At 42.6% G+C, this 20,232-nt stretch overlaps 1 protein-coding gene across 2 annotated transcripts in view; it reads left to right on the forward strand.

Annotated features, from left to right (window-relative positions):
* The first annotated feature begins 1,021 nt into the window (after nt 1-1,021).
* Nucleotides 1,022-20,232, forward strand: part of SMAP2 (small ArfGAP2) — a 179,399-nt gene continuing 160,188 nt past the window's right edge. Inside the window, exon 1 of one of the 2 annotated variants that reach the window (XM_086948280.1) lies at nt 1,022-1,354. In XM_086948280.1, coding sequence (XP_086804406.1) covers nt 1,252-1,354 — 103 coding nt within the window. In that variant the 5' untranslated portion in view covers nt 1,022-1,251. The remainder of the gene's footprint in view (nt 1,355-20,232) is intronic. The other variant, XM_086948279.1, reaches the window with a different exon arrangement.

Here is a 20,232-nt window from a genome sequence, read left to right on the forward strand (position 1 = left end):
GCAGCCTGCAATTGAAAGCACTATGAATATGCACATTGTTTTATATATGTATTACACAGTCTGAGATAGGCTCCCACAGAAATATGGTGTTCATTGTAAAGCATGTGATAACCTTCTTATTTCAGTGCTCTTGCAGCAGTTTTAAGATATTTATAGGGCTTCTCAATAATCACAAGGGTATAATTTCTGATACTTATATCTTTCTGTGCAATTCATTGCTTAGTTTTACTCACGAGATAGTGCCACTCTAAGTTTCACACGTTTGGCAGCTGAATATAACTCGTATGTGCACTGAAACCATACAAATGTCACACATAAGCAATTTGAAAATTTGGCAGCTGTGGACTGTGTCATGTCGGTCATTGCCCTTCTTTTTCTGGTGCATTGCACCCGTTTTAAGATCCTCTTTGAGTTCCTCGTTGCTCAAATAGGTGTAATTTCAGAAATGTATATCTTTCCCCGTCTTCATTGCTTGGATTTTGCTTTTTAGAAAGTGTCACTCGTAGTTGTTGAATGTCATTTATAATTACACTGAAATTATGAAAATGTCACACATAAGCTATTAGGAACCTTGGCAGCTATTTTCAATGTGCATATTTAGTATTCACATTCCACCTATTACTAGTTGATCATAAACGTTTCAATGCTGGTGTTGTGTAATAGATACTCCCGGCTCTTTAAGAACAACTTCCGGTCCTCCCTCTTTATTACCCGTTTCATTCATGAATTTCAATGTCGAAACCTCCCACGGGCTTCGAACGCGCACTACTTACGTTCATCTTAAGGACAGGCAACTACGTCATATTAATAGTATTATGCTGAATATCGGTAGGAAAGATATGTTCCCTAAAATGAGCTGCGAGAAGCCTGCCTGACCCCAACTTGGCTGCCTTAGAGGACGCGGTTACGTGCATGGACGTAGAGTGATGCGCGTACTCAACATCAATGTTACTTGTGCTTTCTTAAACTCAGCTCCACTCTTTTCCTATTGGCTGTCAGTGGTGGGTGCGTATTCCTTGACGTCAATGTCCCTGTCTCGAGGGCGGAAGCGGTACCTGCCTTCCCGCAGTCAGTGAACAGAGGGAAACGGGACCCGGATGCAGGAAGTAGAGGTGTCAGCTGCTGGAGTAGAGCTCAATCCTTTATCGTTTGAGGACAAGAGCACCGGGAGGACTTAAGGCACCAGTTTAAAGAGTAAGACGGCAAAAGGAAACCCGTGACTGGAGGCTGCCGTGTCCTATTTGTACAGCCATGACTGGAAAATGCGTGAGGGACGTGGAGCGGTACCAGGCTCTTCTCAGCACCCTACTACAGGAGGAAGAAAATCGGACGTGTGCGGACTGCGGAGCTAAAGGTATGTGTAAGCCGTACAACTTGTCAAGCCTTGGAAATCTTAGTTTAGAGTTCCCTCCGTCTTCTCGTTCGAAACAGGGAACCGATGCTCCCTCAGGCCATCTCTTAACCGAGATCCCAAATTTCTGGAGTAAGCACCCCCTGCCGAAACCACCCTCCCTCCGCCCCCCCCTCCCTCATCACCTCACTGTTCAGAAATCCCTTCCATAGCCTCTTGTTATCGATCCACAGAAAGATCCCAATAGAATTCTGTAATAACTCGAAGGCACAATGAATGAATTTAAATACAATCTTTATTTAGTTCCTACATACATGTCTGACCAATTCGTTTAAAAAAAGTGCTCCATATCTGGCACGGAGACCTCCGCATCACCCCGCCCTCGTCAAAGGTCTTCAACAGTTCCTAGTTGAAAACCTCAACTAAACCGACTCAAAGCCGATAGCTTTCTCATCCGCACTGAATCCTCATGGCGCCATCTATCTACAGAGATAGGCTACACTAAGTTGCTAGTGGCACCGCAGTCCATCTAGGCTAGTGGCACCTAAGTTCATTTGCCTTCCCAACCCGAAGTACAAGACCCCGTTTTCAAGAAGCAACAGCAGTTGCATTGAGTCCTATACACGGGGCGTGTATAGGACTCAATGCGAATCCCTAACTACGGCGCCGGCTTTGCACACAGGTGACCGGTTTTCTCACTATGGACACTACTGTTCTTTTGGGTGTCACTTTTGCATGTAGATTTAAGTATAGCTTGACATTACTTTCACACGAGTAAGCGCACATTCTTGGTCTATAAGCTCTTCTGATAGTGTTCTCCGTTCTGTATTGTGGGGAATAAATATACTTCCCTCTTATGTCTCAATGAAAGACACACTTTAGATGCTATGTGTAGTAAACGGGCATACATTGGATCATATCTTGTAAGCAGAGTCTTTAATAAGATACCGAGGAGTAACAAGAGCGGACTCTCCTCCACAACAGCCACCAGTAACTGTCATAGAACAGAAGCCCACACAGTAGAACATGAAAGCAAAGTACATTCTGCATATAAAACATTCTAATAAAAGGTTCTATAAACACTAGAGCGAAACAGTATGTACTACACTGTGCCTATAGTTTCTTCACAGTATCCCCTGTGAAACTATAGAAAACATTGCCACACTACTCTCCCAAAGATGGGTTCCAGCTCAACTGTAGAAAGACACACTAAGCCAAAATAAACTAATTTCCACTCTCACATTAACTAGTGGTTCAGTTGCACTAATGAGGTAAATACATTCCCTCCACTCCTCTCAGTCAGGGGACACTTCAACCCTTCATGGGTCCCGGTAGTCTTTTGTGACACAGAAATGTACTACATGTTCACGGTGTAGTGCACTGTAAATGGTGAAAACACAACTTGCGAACAAATGTCAGAATAATGGTCCATAATTTACCTCTCTGTTTCACCTATGTGTTTGCTGATGCCAGTGGTCCACATCTGAGTCTACAGAGATGTGAAATAGTGCCTGTGGGTTTCTGTTTGTGTGAAAAGTAAACCTCCTATTTGGAAGTGAGACCTAGCCCTCATTGCCCTGTAACTCTCCTTTGGGTTTGGTAGCCCTTGGTAACTCATTACGCTTTTCCCACTTAATGGTCACCCGTGAACTTAAAGGCCACCAACTCTGCTCTTGTCTCCTGCAACTTCACGCCTGGTGCAGATAGGCTCCATGATATCAAGAGTTTGAGGGTGTTTGCATTCCAGTAACGCAACAAGGACTGATGCTTGCTGTCCAGCTCTTGGATCCCCAAAGGACCTAGTTCTTCATGTCCAACTTGGCACAGCAGATTGAGGTTTATCACACTGCTGCCCTTTCATGAATGATGTACGGCAGTGGTCCTTAACGATTTAACTTCTGTGAACCCCCCACTGAATCATTATTGGATCCAGTACACCCCCCACTGACTCATTATTGCATTCGGGGGACATCCATTGAGTCATTACTGGAAGCCGGGGAACCTGACCTAACCAATTTCAACAATTTGAACCATAAAACAATACACACAAATTCAGAAACAAACATTCATCAAACAAATACACAAATTATGAAATATTTTATTTGAATCACAAACAAATATGAACATGTCTACATTTTATTTAGAGGAAACATTGTGGCTTTTCTAAATTTGGTTGGGACCACCCACTGTCCATGCTATTCTGTTTGATATGCTTGCACTACTCTCAAAAATCAATCTGTGGACACCAACTTAATAATTAGCCTCCGATTTCAAGTTCCTTCACATTTACAGAACATTGCAGCATTTTCAATTTTACATTTTGTTTTGTTTACTTATATCCACTTTATTAATCTGGTAATATCACATTTTCTAAGCTTAGGCGTCACAGACCCTTAGGGGTCCTGGGACCACAGGTTAAGAACAACTGATGTAAGGTCTTTGTACCTATGATACAACAAAGCCTACCTTTCCCTTCACAAATGAATTGACAAATGTACCCAGGAAGAATAAGTTGCCGTGATCCTATTGATTCGTGCGTGAAAATCCTTCGATTGGTTTCAGCCCTGATTCTGCTCCAATTATTCACTCATGATCTAGCCACTCGAGAACCATAGAGCAAGCCATTCTTGCTGTGAGCCTATCTCCTGATACCAGTATGTAGGCCCACAACTCCTGGAACTGTACAAAAGGATCTGCAAACTTTGTCCATGGCGCCCAAGCACCACCCTCATCACCTACACTTCAGCATATTATATTCTGTGAGGTAATAATCAACTTGTGTGGGAGAAGGTTGAGGCAGGTGCCATAAACAAGGACACCACTCTCTACTCGCATATAGAACATGCTCCATTGCTTATTTTCATTAAATAACTGTACTCTCGTGACGCCTTTCCTCTTTTTTTAATCTTCTGAAATATCATCTAATTCACTGACATCGATATTTTCATCGCATGTCTGTCTTTTATATGTTGACCTCCAGAAATCTTGCACCAGAGGTTGTGGGCTTGTTTGCAAGGTAATTGAGGGTGCTGATTGTGACAGTGTTGTAAATGATGCAGCTGGGTTTGAAGATTGTGCGGCTAACAAGGGGAGCCAATGGCGTTCTATCAGGACTGGGGTGATGTGATCATATTTCTTCAGGCCCTGGAAGAGACGTGCTGCAGCATGATGGACACTTGTTAGAGGCACCAGCATGGTGGTTTGGAGGCCATGGAGGACTTGAACAGCAATTCTGCTGTCACTTTCTGGAAGAAATGGGTTAAATTTCATTAGGAGAGATAGCTGTAACCAGTCTCTTTGCTCTTTGACAGTGTGTTCCTTGAGGGTTCGGTTGTGTCCAGAGCAAATCCAAATGACTTGGCGTACAGTGAAAGTTGGGGTTCAACGCAATCAAGGTTAATTCCATTGAACTAGGTTTGTACTGTATCGTGTTTATTGCTCTTGGCAAATAACAGGATTTTTATCTTGATTGGGTTGACCTTCTGGGAGGCCCTGGATATCCAGATCTGGAAGATGTGGAAGCACTGTGAGATGTTGGATGTCTGTAGCAGAGGGGACTTTCAAGGAGAGTTGTGCATAATCAGCATATCGGTGAATCTTGATTTCTGTTACCTGTGCGTAGAACACCAAGCAGCTCCATGTGTAGGTTCAAGTTGACGGGAGAAAGCATGGAAACCTGCAAGACTCTATGGATGATGGGCATTTTTTGTGATCTGTACATGCTCATGTGAGCAAACTGATGTTGGTTGAAAAGCTAGGAAGAGAAATAATGAAGGACATTGTCAATGAATCCCGTGCAAGGCTCCCAGGTGTGAAAAAGGGTGAGATGGTAGACTGTGTTGAAGGAAGCAGAGAGGTCAAGCAACATCATGAGGCAGAAACCATCTTCATCTATGGTGAAGAGGACATACTTTATGATGTATATTGTAGGAGTTGCTGTCCAGATATTTTAGTTTGACACCTTTCTTAGTTCTTCGTACCTTCCTTATTCTATAGGTCCCCTGCTTTATTTTTTTTTCTTTCTTTCTGCTAGTTTGTCAGCCAACTGACACTACCTCAAATTTTGTGTGCCTAACTCTAACAGATGAAACTGTCTTCTTCCTGAGTTGTGATCAAAGTAAACCTGCAGTTGGCCTGAACTTCCACTACGATACTCACTGACTCAAGAAGGTCATTTTTCTTTCCTGTGTATTAGACAGTGCATTTACTCTCTGTTGTGTGGTGTATTGTTATTTTGCAGTAGGTTTATATCCCGCCCACTGCTTTCTCTTGGTGAGCTTCATTGCCACTTTCATTTGCTTGCTTATTCATTAGTGTATGGTGGTTCCTTCCTCCTCTTGTGTTTGTCAACTCACCGGGACCGTGGATTAATGACTGCATTTTTATACTTACTTTGTTCTTGTACTGCTCGATTTTCTTCAGGCACTGTTTTTTTTTTTAAGCACTTCACTCGCGTGTATGTGTTTTCCAGCTATCTTCTAAGTGTGCTTCTCTTCCTCTCTAGTGCTGCTCTGTCGCCAGTGTGGTTCTCCCCTCATGCCCTCTGTGATTCTCTTACCCTTTTCCTGACCATTTTGCTTTCTCGCCTCTATGCTTCTCCACACTCCCCATTCTACTTCCTCTTTTGTCTTTTTATTTGCTGATCTGAGTTGGATCGATCAATAAAAAGAAAAAAAAGTAGTAACTTAATTTTAATGGCATGCACATGAGTGATGCACATGCTTGTACAATGATGCAATAGCCTTCCACCGCTTTTCTTTTCCTACTTAGCCATGCTGCACAGCATCAGTGGATCATGTACAGCCTGGCTAAAAGATATTGGCAAATCAAAAGTTCCAAAAGGCGAGACCTATTGCTTTGCAAATGCTTGTTATGCTGTTCTGTTCCCCTCTCACTCAAAATGTCACAGCTATGTCCTATATTTTTTTGATTATTTGGTCACAACTCCAATCTTGGTACGACCCGCCAGTAATGCTGTCTTCATCAATGTATTTTATAGATTTAAGAATAATTTAGTTTTAACATTCTCATTGTCTAAGATGACAATAACACAATCTTAAAACGCTACTCTGACTCAGTGTACAACGACTAACATTTTGTTGCGGCAAATTATTTCACCTTATGTTTATCCGCACATTTATTTCATGCTGCTACATTATGGCAATTTAGCATTTATGAAATTGTAGAGCCATCTAAACAGTTTAAAAGTAAGTGACTCTTTTTTGTGGCTGAATTGCTTATCTCAGTGATTTGAGTCTGGTTACGTTTTTGGCTACGTAAGGCGTTTTATATTTGCACTTGATTGTTATTTTAAACGCGTCATTAGTTTTTGTTTTGTTCTTAATGTTTACTAATTCCAACCGCTTTTCACCTCTTGTTTTCAGTTGACTTACTTCTTCTCTTCTGTATTTTATTCATGTCTTTTCGTGGCTGCATGCTTTTCACATTCTGCAACTTTACTCGGACTCAGTGCTTGGTCGTCTCCGACCTGTTAAGCGTCAAAAACCTTTTTTTTTGTGTGTGTATATCTGTGTTCATCGCTGGTAGTGGTGATGCCTTGGTGTGTATCTGGAAAGGGTTGAAGATCAGCAAGTAACAGTATTCTTTTTGAGTAGCACAGGCCTATCCCGTATGCATGTATAAATGTCTCTTAGGCCCCAAACTACCATATTTGTAACTTCTTGTTGTACTTTCGAATGCCATATATTATTGGGTACAAATAACCCCCTTTTATAAAAATGATCTGCAATGTTTAAACAGTGCATCTACTAATTAATAACTTGACCCTCAAACATTCATAGAATAATATCTGCTGGTAACTGAAGTTTTCATGGCTTAAAGTAGTGGAGGCCTGAATAACAAGTTTCTCCTGTTTGTGCGATGTCTCCTACGTATAAACCTTTGACACACAAAACCCAAACCTGTTTAACTCTCTTGGGAGTCGTGTGATTCAGAATCCGACCTATTACCCAACTCATCAAAATGTATCTGTGTGCTCTTTTGCACATAATATGCCGAAGGCGACAAATCTGACTCTATGAAACAAAGTTAACATAAATAAAACCAAATATGCTTAATGTTGGTGGTGCAATATGAAGGTTTGGAAAGATTCCAGTTTAGCCACTGAATGGCAATTTCGGAAGTATTTTTGCGTCGGTATTTGCAGGAAGGGGCATGTGCACACATTTGTAATAGATCATGCAATAACATACATTCTGCGATAAGATAATTCGTTACACTACACATAGTCTACACTGTATAAGTGTATAATTCACAGTGGAGTTAGTAATGATGTTTGCATATTTGATGGCAGAATTAAAGGACCACATAGTACGTATAAAGTGCAGGAAAGCGTTGCCTCAGCTAGGGGATTATTTAAATTTCGCTGGCGATTGTCATGCATTTGGTCCCCCCCCTCCCGAAGGTCGGATTTCAAATACCGATGCATTTTGAAGATGAGAAACTAATCTCATGAATGGAAAGCCAGCTTAAGAACGTACAGGTGCATACATTTGTGGGGTGGCATTGGTTCTGTTTGTGCCATGTCCCCGTCATAGAACCTGACACATTATGGAAAACATGAACTTGGAGGCACCTTACACATCGATTAAAATTACTTTCATAACTTAATAACAATGTAATATGTCCATAAGTTTTATTTTCTGTGTATTGGTTGAGCATCAGGTATGGAACATCTAGAGACCAAAATCATAAATCTAATAGACTCAGACAAAGTTTGTTTTTTTCAAGGCTAGTCATTTAACTGGAGTCATGAAAATGCAATAATCATGTCAATTCAAATTTGAAGGACTGTAGCAAACCGTAGGCCACATGTACAACAGTTTTTAGCAGTCGCTAATAGACATTTGGGCCCAGAATCACAGGATGGTAAGCATCCCTGCCGAGACTCGAACCTGGTTCCCCAGCTTCGAGGTCGACCACTCTAGCCATTATGCAACATCCTTTCCCCAGGTCAGGTAATTTGCGACCCCATTAAGAATCGCAAAATGTGTCTGAGATAGTACATTTTCTTTAGCGACTCTCAAATTGCTAGTCGCTAAAATGTGCAAATTGTTAATCACAAAAGGAAATGGTCGTACATGCGGCCCCTTATGTAGTAGCATCCTTTTCAAATACTATCTGTAACAGTTAATACTAAAGGATTAAGTGTAGACCAGATTTAATACATTTTAAACTCTGGTTTAACATTGTGACTCTTACCCTGGGGAACATGGTTGAGTTTGACGCTATTTTTACTAATGTTAGTATGGCACATCCGTGAAGAAACTAGTGGCCATATGTATGAAACTTAAGTTTTACGATTCCCAATTAGCGACTTTTAGAGAATCGCTATTTGAGAATCGCAAAATGCTATATATGTAGGATTTGCAAATAATTTTGTGAATCTTACATATTCCTTAATTGCGAATCACAAATTGCAATTCACAATTAAGGAATATCTCCCTAATCATTCCTGTGGGCAATGGGAAGACATTCTCAATTTGCGATTCTCAATTAGAGAATCACAAATTGAGAATGCAATTTCAAGAGTGCCAGTGTGTCAAAAAGACACCTTGTTGCACCCCTGAAATGTACATGTGTGCACATGTGGCACATATACATGCCTTAAGGGCATGTATGTGCGCCACATAGCACTTTGAAAGATGCAAAAAAGTGCATTTTTCAAAGAAATCGCAAATTGCCACCAAATTGAAGTTGGTGGTAATTTACGGTTCCTTAATGCCAAATTGCACTTTTTCTGTGCTTCTTAAATTGCATTTAAGGAATAGTAATTTGCGATTCCTTAAATGCAATCGCAAAATAAGGAAACGCAAATTTTGCGATACCCTAATATTGCGATGCAAAAATGTCTCATACATCGCGTTTAGCTTTTTTTTCTTATTCGCAAATGCTGTGTTTTTGTGATTTGCAGCGTTTGAGACTACAAAATCGTTTCATACATATGCCCCCAAGATCGTATCTATCTTTGTCTGATTAGAGTGGAATGCATGTTCAAGCAGATTGCAGCAAAGGCTTTTGCCCAACTAGATCCTCCCAGTAATGCCTTTCAATGTGACCCGTTCCCTTGCCCCCAAACAAAATTACTGATACCTAGCTTTAGGTAATTTTTGGGGAGCGTGGATGGATGGGTGTTCTGATTTTTTTGGGAAATCCCATGTGGAAATCAGATTTTCAAGGCTGCTTCCTGCATGTTTTCCCCACGAAATTTGCCTGGAGACTTCGTCTGATTCCATTCGTAAAAATCGTAGTGAAAACCACAGATATGATATTTGAGGAAGTTTATAAGTGCGTTATTACCAGTAAAGTGCCCTTGTGCCCCCCTTAAATGCTTATTTTTACAGATGGGTTTTAGTAATTTCCTGAATACAGGAGGATCATTTGTGGAGATTCAGAAGTGCATTCACACCAGAGAGGACCCTAGGAAAAGCCATGTCCTGCCCGCCCAATCATTCTTCTTATTTTAGGAGGAGTGAGAAGACATGCAAATGAAGATCGCAAATTCCCAGCTGGGGTTTAACTCTGAACCAGATCGTTAATGAATTTGGGGCGAGCAATAAATGATCTTGTTACAAATGGTAAGCTTTAAACTGAACTCTTTTCTAGATAGGCAGCCAGTGCAGGTGATCAAGGTGGCTCTAGACCGATTATCTTCGAGGCAGATTCACCATAACTCTCATTCCCATCTTTTGGATAGTCGGAAGTTCCTGTATACTGCATTTTGGGAAGACTAAATAAAGGTAATTGCAGTGTTCCAGACGTGGCCCCACCGCGGATGGATCATTTTGGATCTATGTTCAGTAGACAATAGAGTAATTATTTTCCCAGTTGTCTGGGTGTTTAGCTGAAGAAAAAAAGATGTGCCACGTTTGACAACTTGTGATAAATTAATTTGCTCTCAAATTTGAATCCTAGGTGGCAGATGAAGCAACCTCGGGTTGAAGTGTCAGACGTGCAGCATTCCTACGAAACCTGAATTATGGTGGTGTTGGTAACGAGTTCCTGGCACCATCACAATTCTCGAGCAGCTCATAAGTAGGGTGAGGTGCCCCTCCTTTGCATACAAGATTGTCCTGAAAACCTGGAGTGAAAATGGGCATCGTGACCCAACATTGGACACTCTTCTACCACACTGTTGTGTAATGTGTTTAATGATAAAACAACGTGCACACAATTCCCCTGCACAGTGCGTGCTTTGTATTTCAAAATATGCAGAAGTAGTAATCTTGTTGCAAGGTGTACTTTACAGTCGAAACATCTTACTAAGGTACTTTTCGATCCCTACTTGCTAAAGTACATTTGAATATGTCTGATAAATTTGTAGGGGTAACCACACCAGTATGTCTCTGTGTTTCATGTGTCAAAAGTTGTAATACAGAACCGCAGTCTTAATCGAAATGCAACTCTTTAGTGGCACGAAAGATATGCACACCCTGTCTGTGTCTCCAGTAAAGTGCAGTTGTTATGCAAGGTGAGGGCGCCACTGCTGACATCATGTCCAGGAAGTCCCTGATTGCACTTCCCTATCTTGCTCAGTTTGCTGATCTGGCCCAGCTTATGTCGTACAGCTCATTGTTTGGTTTCCTCTGGTTAGCAATCCTGACACTGCACTTTGAGGGTAATGTTCTTTCCTAACCGGACATGGCAGAGCCCTCTTTGCATTTTTTTTCTGTGAGCGACAGGAGTTGTTAAGTACTTATGTGGTGGAGTGATGAGGCCAGTGATTGGATAACCTTGTAGTAAATGTTTTGACATGCTCGGAATTGTTTGTTTCACAACTGTAGAATTGCAGAGAGTTCTTGATGTTGCTGAGGCATGGCTTTACCGTTTACTTGTATTGTCCCGAAGTTTGAACAGTAAGGTAATGTGTGCCTGAATAATTATTTGTGTTTATGTAGGTTTTATACGTTTTTATGCCATCAAATTTTTTTCAGGGTGCATGTCGATTCGATTGTTGGAATGGAGTGGTCAATGGCTAATGGGAGAGTTGACATTTCAGAAAAACTATGAATATTTCACGAATAAGTGGGAAAATAATCAGAAGCGTTCCTTTGAGGATATCCTTAGTGAATTGATTGATGCCTTATCTTTTTAAAATGTATTTATGGCTTGACAGCTAACCACCACTGTATATGGTTGGCTATTTTTAATTTAAGATCTGGTCACATTACTGACAGTGTATCTGTATGTTTTTTTTATACCAGTATTGATACATTATTTATGATTCTGGGACGACAGTGAATGATTCTAAGATTTGTGCGTTGTGGAATTTGGTGAGGATTTGTTTAAGTTATGTCTTTATGGTTTATGGTTATAAGTGGTAGACACGTGTGGGGTGTTCTCAAGTTCATACTAGCTTGCTGAGCTTATAGCAGCAATGTTGTAAATAATATATATTTGTTTGTCCTTGTATCTTAACACACGGTCATTATATATGATCATGATTAACTGTGGTCTCTAACTTTTCGGGCTTTTTTTGTCTCTCCTGCAGTTTTCTAAGAACACATTGGGTGTTGTACTTACTTTTCTGTGTTCTTTCCCATTTTGGCTTTTTCTTGATTTTCTGTTTCATACAGAGGTAGAGACTCTATGAGTAACTTTTTAAAGCGTAGTGCCAGGAGGGTCATTTCATGTTTGTTTACAGTAAAATGTTGCCTTTTTTTATATGTGTATAAATCGAATTTGTGAATTTATAATATATTGTGTTGCAGCCCTGAGGAAGCCCACTGTGGGGCGAAATGCGTCGGCTGTTTTAAACCATCATTTCACACTTTCTGTGGCGCAAAGAAGCTATTAAAGAGTCATCACTTTGAAATCAAGGAAGAATCCGGATCTGAATTATGTGCCGTGCATTTAAGCTCTATAAATCTTGTGTTGCCTCTGTGCTTTTTGTATTTTTCTATAATTGTTTGGTCCTTGGGCAGTGGACTGACGAGGTGCACGAAACGAATTTGAGTATACTCCCGATTTGTGTATAGCTAGGTGGTGCGGCTCTTAAGTATCCCTTACTGACGTTCTCTTCTTGTTGTGTCTATATAAGCTATGGTTGCAGACAATTTTCAAATGCATATCTAATATAGAAAGCCACCATGCAGTACTGCATCAAGGTTTGCAAATGCTGCAATAAGAGAGAATGCTTTTTACATGGCACTCGCAGGCCCATAGTTTCCGTTCTTTGGCTCACAAATGCCATAGAAGCTAAGGACTGGAATAATAATGCAGTGGGCATACCCGTTCTGCTGTTTCATAGTCCACTGCCAATCTGACGTGTGGATTCTAACAAAGGCACAAGCCAGAGGCAAACATTGAAACCCACTCTATCCTTCAGTTCCTGATCCATGAGTGTGCAGAGAATGCATCGCGATTTTATTCCCCACCCCAGAAAAACATCTATTTATATCATGAGTACTATGGTGTATGCCATGTGCTCCGACTTGAGCATTATGAACAGAGATTATGCTTCTGAGTGTGTATATAAAGTATTGAACAATATATTATACACTCATTCTATTCTTGAGGAAAATTGACCAGGCATTAAAAAAAGCCCTGTCACACACTCTTTGAAAGCCTAAATTGATCAGTAGTTTCCCCCATCGAGCCATACATCACACTAGCTGATACTCGTGTAATTCCCTTAAAAAAGTCACAGTAATGGCCTCGACTCCAATATCTGTCATCATGCCCCAAAGCTTAGTACGATTTACATGTTCAAAGGCGGATTTTAATCCATAAAAGCTAGATAAACATTCCCTGGCTTAGCAATTGTATATTTATTCATTAATAGTTATAGTTTCAGGCAGTGCAACAGCACTTTCCCCCACCCGAAACCCATACTGCAAATCTAACACAATGTTGTTTTCCTCGGCCCAAACCTCTAGACATAATCTTGTTGTTGAATGATCAATTAAATGGGGTGATAGAAGTTAAATGGGGTGATAGAAGTAACTCAAAATGTTATCTCCTTTCTTGAATATGGGCACTATTACAGAATGTGACCAGGATTTTGGTGGCCTTGTCTTACAGTAGGCATTAAAAAGATTAGTCAGCAGGAGTGCCCGAAAATCAACATCATCTTTAAATAAATCCGCAGGGACCCCATTCAGGGCCTGGTGCCTTCCCTACAGGGCAGCTATTTATAGCCGCTACAACTTCATGCCTTTTCAGTTGACATTCCTGTGTCCTGTGCCAGTGGATTATCTGCAAATGAGACAACAGTATAATTCGGTAACTCTGAATTTCCCTACACCTCTTTAAAGTATTCTACCCGGCTGGAGATCCTTTAAGTTACTAGCTGCTTCAAAAGACTTGCAGGCCTCAGATCTGATCTTACTTTTCCTAGTCGGAAGTGCTGATCTATAGGACCTACGACACTTCCCAACAAGTTCAACATCTCATAGAACCTATCTGTTGGATTTTAACAGTGCTGCATGTGCTTTAGAGCAGTTGGAATCGAGCCATCTAGAAGCTTTCTGTGGGCAGTTCGCAATCTGGCAGCTGAGCACCCCCCCACCCCCGATCAAATAGCGCAACAAGTTGAAGCTTGGTATAATCTCGGTGAGGCTCCCGTCTACATTCAAACACAAGGAGTGCCTCCATATTGTGTGTGACATTGCTGCTAAACAACTTCTGTTTGTCTACTCTTTGCCGTTTCCGTAATACACCTTTTTAGGTTTCGCCTAAGTGAAAGCTGTGCACTGCGCAGCTTTTCGCGCAGACGAAAACCTAACGAGAATAACTATGTGGTTTGGGAATCCGCCCTCTGTTCCATTGCCTAGCTCCATAAATGGAGGCTAGCCATTGGAACAGAGATCTGTCCTTCATGGCCAGACCAGATTCGTGGGCGTTCCCGCGATTTCTTCCCTCTCCACCCTTTTCTGATCGCCATAGCGGCGGTGGGTGTGTTGTTTTTTTTTTTCGTGTCGGCCTGTTTTGTTCTTTTTAGAAGTGTCTGTTGCTGGAGTTGGCTGCAAGATTTAAGTTCCCACGAAGCGATCAGGTAAGGAGCATTTACTTTATAAATGTGTTTTCCCTTTGTATGTTTACGCCCTCCCGCTGTCCGTGTGCCCGTTCCCGCCCCCCTCCCTCTGTCCGTGTGCCCATTCCTGCTCCCCCTCCCCTCCCGCTGTCCATGTGCCCGTTAAATAACCTATAAAAGGACTCTGGCCCCTCCCGAAAGGCAATGTTCACATTCACTGCTGGGGAGGGCGGCTATGCCTGCATGTATTGCAGATCGCGTCCATGTACAAACTTATTATTGCTTAACTTATGAGAACCACTTTTAGTCGGGTGCCTTCTGCATCCATTGAGGGGGTGTCATGGTCCCTCAATACTTCTGCACTCCTGGCGCAGACCTGTCCTCTGCCTCTTTGGATCCGTACCAGTGCCCTACTGCCAGGGCTCCTGCAACTCTCATGGCGGCTGTACCCACTCTGCCCCTCGGTGTCCTCTTTAGAGCCTCAAGTGTATCTTTCCTGCCCCGCCCCCTCTTTTCCGTCCTCACATCCTCTGCTCTCTTTACCTGCTGAGCTGAGATGGCCCATGCTGTGCATCAGAGGCCCTGAATGCGCAGGTGTCTGAACCTTGAACCAGGGAAACCATGAATGGACGTCCAGCCAGCCCTGCGCGCCCTCTCTCAGGCCAGCAGCCCAGGCCCTTGCCCTGTGATACCGCAGTGTCTGGCCTCGTCACTTTCAACACGGGACGTTGTGAAGGATGGCTTTACTCCTGCGTGGGGGCGCGGCCCCTTCTACGCGCCTAGTCTCCGCATGCACCCTCCCATAAATCCCCCTTAACTCCCGAGTACACCAGGGACCTCGTGCACTGAACCGCGAGGCAGGGTTGGCAAACCCAGGCTGTGTAGTCTCCATCTTCACTATAAATGAACCAGCCTGCAGCAGCTCTCTTCTCCCATCGCTTCTGTTTACTTTACGTTTGCCTTCTGCACACTAATACATTTCGTTGCTTCTAGGCACAATGAATTGATTTTTATAGTTCAGGCCGCATTGTTAATTAGGGCCCCGTGTCTGTTAGGGCCCTGGGTCTGTTAAGGCCCATGAATATGTAGGCTCACTTGTGGTTGTTTAGTTCACACCGTGGTGTCAAGGCTGGGCGGCCATGTTTACAACAGCCATGTCCACTGGACATATGTGCAGCCTGAAATCCATTCGGCAGGTCTGATAATAGACTAGGACAGAGTACACTGTGCCATTAAATAAACAAGGACCTAAATGCTGCGCAATGCATACCAAAAGTACGTGCTGCCAGAGCGTCTCGCGCCAGGCCTTGGACAGCTTGAGATGTATTCATTTATTTAATGCGCTTTTATATAGTGCAAACTTTACCCGAAGGTATCAGAGCGCTTTACATAAGAACCAGTTTCAAAACATAATGATTTAGGATTAGGTGCGTTACATAAAAGATACAAGCCCGGCTCAAATTAAGGGCTGCCTGTAGCTATAGTTGCAGTGGTAATGTAACGCCATGGCTATAGTCTTCCTCCCTCAGGGCTGGGCCCACGCCGTTTCCATGGTGCGGGTCTCACCTTAAATGAGCTTCCGGGACTCCCCTGGGACTAAGTCTCAAAGCCACATATATAGTTATTGTCATAATAACTAAAGTATTTGAAGTAACTTCATATAGACAGGCACTGTCTTACCTCAAGTTGAAAAATTGATCTAGGTTATGACAGCAGCTCTCAGCTTTAAAAATTGCCTGCAACATTTTCTACACTTGACAGCATTATTTATATATCTATACTCCATGTAGTTTCCTGGCCTCGAGTTCGCCCCTCTAACACCGTCTGATGGCACCAGCCATGCATAAAAAGTTTGACTGAATAGAGTCAACCAAGCTAACGAAATTTGTGTAGTGACAGCCAACTTCACTAATGCCTCATTTTTGGCATCACTTTCTTATCTGCTCAGTAGCAGACTTTGGTGCTGCTGGAAGCTTACCTAACATCACAAAAGCAAGTTCGCCGTAAAAGTGCGATCAAAAGAAAATTTCATAACTAATCTTTTGTGAAGTGTGAAGGGTTAGCATTGGGCTGAACTACTTGCATGTTGATTTTCGTTTTCTGGGTTTTTATATGTTTTGTTTGAGATACAGGGTCTGCTAATGGAGCACACCCTTCCTCATCTTCCTTACCAAGCAACCATCACAGAAAGTAGATCCTCGTGTCCTTGCACTCCCACAAAGAGTGAACTTTTGCTTATAAGATGCCTATCCGCTCTGTAGCGTTGTGCAGGCTACACATGACTGGCTCTGCAGCATTTGACAGTTAATTGTTGGGGCAGAAAAGTAGCACCAGTCTTGGTGTTTTGCTGTAGCTAAGTCATTGTCTACTGAAGATTTGAAGGTAGTACCAAAAGAGCAGTAAGAGAACTGTTCTTGGTTTTACATTGATGCTTTTTTATGCGTGCATATTTTTACAGCACCAGTGTAGGGAATCCAAGTTTCTCTGCCCTGTTTTGTTGTTCGTGAAGAAATGTTGTGAAGTTCTTTTGCATTTCTTTTTCTCAGTATCCGATGAAAAGGGTAATTAAGTTCCCCTACGGAAATCAAACATTCAATTGGTAATATATCACGTTGTATTAAACCTTGGAGAGCAGCACGTTAGTGTGTGTCCTCTGCAGCACCATCATGTTTCAATATTGATTGTGCTAAATTCCTGCAGTCTCCTAGAAGGACTGCATGAATGTCGCTTTAAACATTATCACGCTTAGCTGATGCTCTCCACCATATGCTGAACGCCTTATTTATGGCTGTTCTTTCTGGCCCATGAAACTGTCGTATAGCAACCATCTTCTATGATTTGACTTCATTGTGAAGCAACTCAGTCCATTATCCCTCACTCAGCTGTGCCATCTCCACTCCTAATGCCCATTCTAGAATCTCGTCACAGAACTTTTTTTAAAGACCTAGAGATGTAAAGGCACTTTTTAGAGGGGGGACGTTTCTATATCTCCACATTAAAATAATCAATATCAAGTCATAAATGTCCCATCTGGTCACAGCTCTGAGACCCCCTCTATACATGCCCACCACAAAAGTTAGACTCTGCAACTTACCACCTTCTTCTTTAACACACTTTCTAACAAACGTATTCCGTAGTAACGGCCACTAATCGGTTTTGCATACTGTCTAATATCTTCTGCACTCTTGTCCTTGAACCCCTTGCTTTTTTTCCTCCCCCATTCGCTTATTCATCACCTCCTTTCTGCAGATGTCCGGCCATGATGCCAGTACCATCCTCCTTGATCTCCTTCAGTCTGGCTTTTGTATTCTCCACCTAGCAGTGGCTGGCCTTCCGCTCGTTTCTATTTTCATCACCCCAGCTCAACACTGCCACCAGTTCTCTGTACCTGTTCATCTAAATCGACCAGCTGTGTTTTAATACCCTTGACTGTTTCCTTCTGTTGTATATCCTACCTCTCTTAATATTACTTGCACAACCGATGAATTTCTCTTCGTACTACTGCACCGGTCTTTCTCCATCTCCTGGTGCTCCTCTCCGTCTGCTCAGTGTGGAAGTCTTGTAAGTGTCAATCTCAGGCCAGCTGCTTTTCTTGTTTTACTCACCTCCCTTAATACCAGTATTTGCACATTTTGTGGCTCTTACTACTGCTGGCAGTTCCTAGGTCTTATATCCCTTTATTGTCTTTGAGACAAACCAGTCGGCTATTCAAGGGGTGCTTTGCCATTTCTTAGCTAATGATATTAGATTATCTGTTTCTCCGTTTTTCCAAATTGGAATAGTCTTTACACCTCAGCTTTGTGTAAACGCAGTGAGGTCATAATATCTAAATATGCTTTATTTTATTTTTTAAACATCAGAAGGAGCTTTCCTCGTCTCCGGTTTAATACAAGTGGTAACATCATCTTTTCAGTAATTTATTCAGTAATGTGGAAATAGAGTAGAGTGGAACGTTCGTCTTGTAATTCGTCGTGCATTAGGAATGAAGAAACAGGTACTCGAGGTCGGACTCCGTTATTTAGTACATGTTCTGCCATTTATTAATTCTGCATAGCTACGATGTGAACAACGAACAGAAAAGGAAACAATAATGAGTTTACAAGTGGCTCACAAGAGTCTGTGATTACAAACTGGGCCTGAAAATAACAATTTGTAAAGCCTATGCCTGTTGCCAAATTCACCATATAACTGTTTTATGTTTTTATCTATCCATTATTTTCTAGCAAAACAAGCAAGCAATCTTTAGTGTTTACACACTCGGCTCTCTGTTCTGAATGTGTGCCCTCGAGGTCTCCTACATATCCCCATGATGCAGAAATATATCACAATTGGGGGAGGGGAGATATACCAGCTTTGGAGGAGGTGGCGCTGCAGAAGTTTTGGGTTCTGGAAATTTGCCCTGAGGTAGTCCATTGCACATTTCGAACCCTTCTCATTTATATAGAACTAATGTATCTGAGCTCAGTCACATATAGCGAGGACATGGCAGGAAAATCCATCTCTTTTAGGCCTGCCATTTAGGATGAGCGGGTGGGTGTGGTCAAGCAGGGACTGGGGTCCGTCTTTGTTTCGCCTCCTTGGAATCTCACACTTTCTGAAGTTTATGTTTGTGACTCAGTTAGTTATAAGAGGGAGTACAGCTGCCCACGTCCCTCCAAACTGTTTCCGCCTCTGTAGCTCTCACTCCAAAGAGAGGACCCTTTCTAGGCTGGGAAGCGGATATCCGATTATTTCCTATAAAGTAACTTGATGTGTCCTTGGCTCCCTCCCCTCCCCTTTCTTGCTCGGGTGTTAGGGGAGTTTGGGAAGAGGGTAGGAGTGGAACTTTCTAGCCCCCACTCTCTTCCTTTCACACTCCAATCAACGAGGAGGTTGGTGCAGTGAGCCACCCTAGTTCTGCTCCTACTCTTTTCAGCTCCTGATGAAAGTGGCAGGATGATCAGGTAAAACGCTGTGCTACTTTCTCCACTTTCTCATCTGTAGGCACTGTGGACGTTTACTCAGTGCCAAGTGCCTCGCCCAATTCTATGCAGTAATTACACCACCAATAAATCCGTGTAAGGAAAGGGAAGTGAATAAGAGAAGGTTAAAGCGATGATTGCTATTGCCTGCTCTTACAGTTTACTCTTACCTACCTGCGAGCTTTCCTATGTGTGAGATCTATAGGCAGTGGCAAATCCCTTCCCAGGCAGCTGATTGATACCTGCTTTTGTGAATGAGCTGATCCAGAAGTAATCTATCCAGCCCATCTTGAAATGGAATTAGCCCAGTACTGCCACGCCCTTTTGTAAACACCATGGATTTCTTTCACCTGAGATTTGGCAGTGATGTGTGCCATCAGGGCATTGGCATGAGTGTGCTCACTGGGGATAGCCCAATGATGTGGGAATTATTTGAAGCAATGGTGATCTGGCACCTCATGTCAGTGTGATGGCGGGCGGTTCTCCAAATCATTCACAGGTCCTGCTTGGAGGCTGTGAATGGCAAGCAGCATGGGTTGGAAATAATAGGCTCTCCCCACCAATGTTCCCTCTAATTTTTTTCCTCTGTGTGCGGCAGTGTGAGGGCTCTGTGCGCACCAGCCATGGCAATGTGCGCCAAGAACCCGACCGCGTGTGTGGGTGCAGCGACAGGGGCTCTGACATTGGAGTTCCTGCTTGATTGTGCAGATAAATTACCTAGGCACTGGAAAGGAGGAGGCCTATTTGATGGGGCAGCCAGGGCCGGACTGGGAACCCAAAGTAGCCCTGGCAATTTTGCCGCAATGGCTCCCACCCACCAGAGGTGGGGTGGAGGCGGGGGGTCAAGTGTCAAGCATTCCTACTTAAACCCGGTCCCCAGCACTGGCTTTTGTTACTGAGGGCCCCTATTGCCAAAAAATGTCTGT

This window comes from Lissotriton vulgaris, unplaced genomic scaffold, assembly GCF_964263255.1.
Source record: "Lissotriton vulgaris unplaced genomic scaffold, aLisVul1.2 SCAFFOLD_2217, whole genome shotgun sequence".
Taxonomy (NCBI): Eukaryota; Metazoa; Chordata; class Amphibia; order Caudata; family Salamandridae; genus Lissotriton; species Lissotriton vulgaris.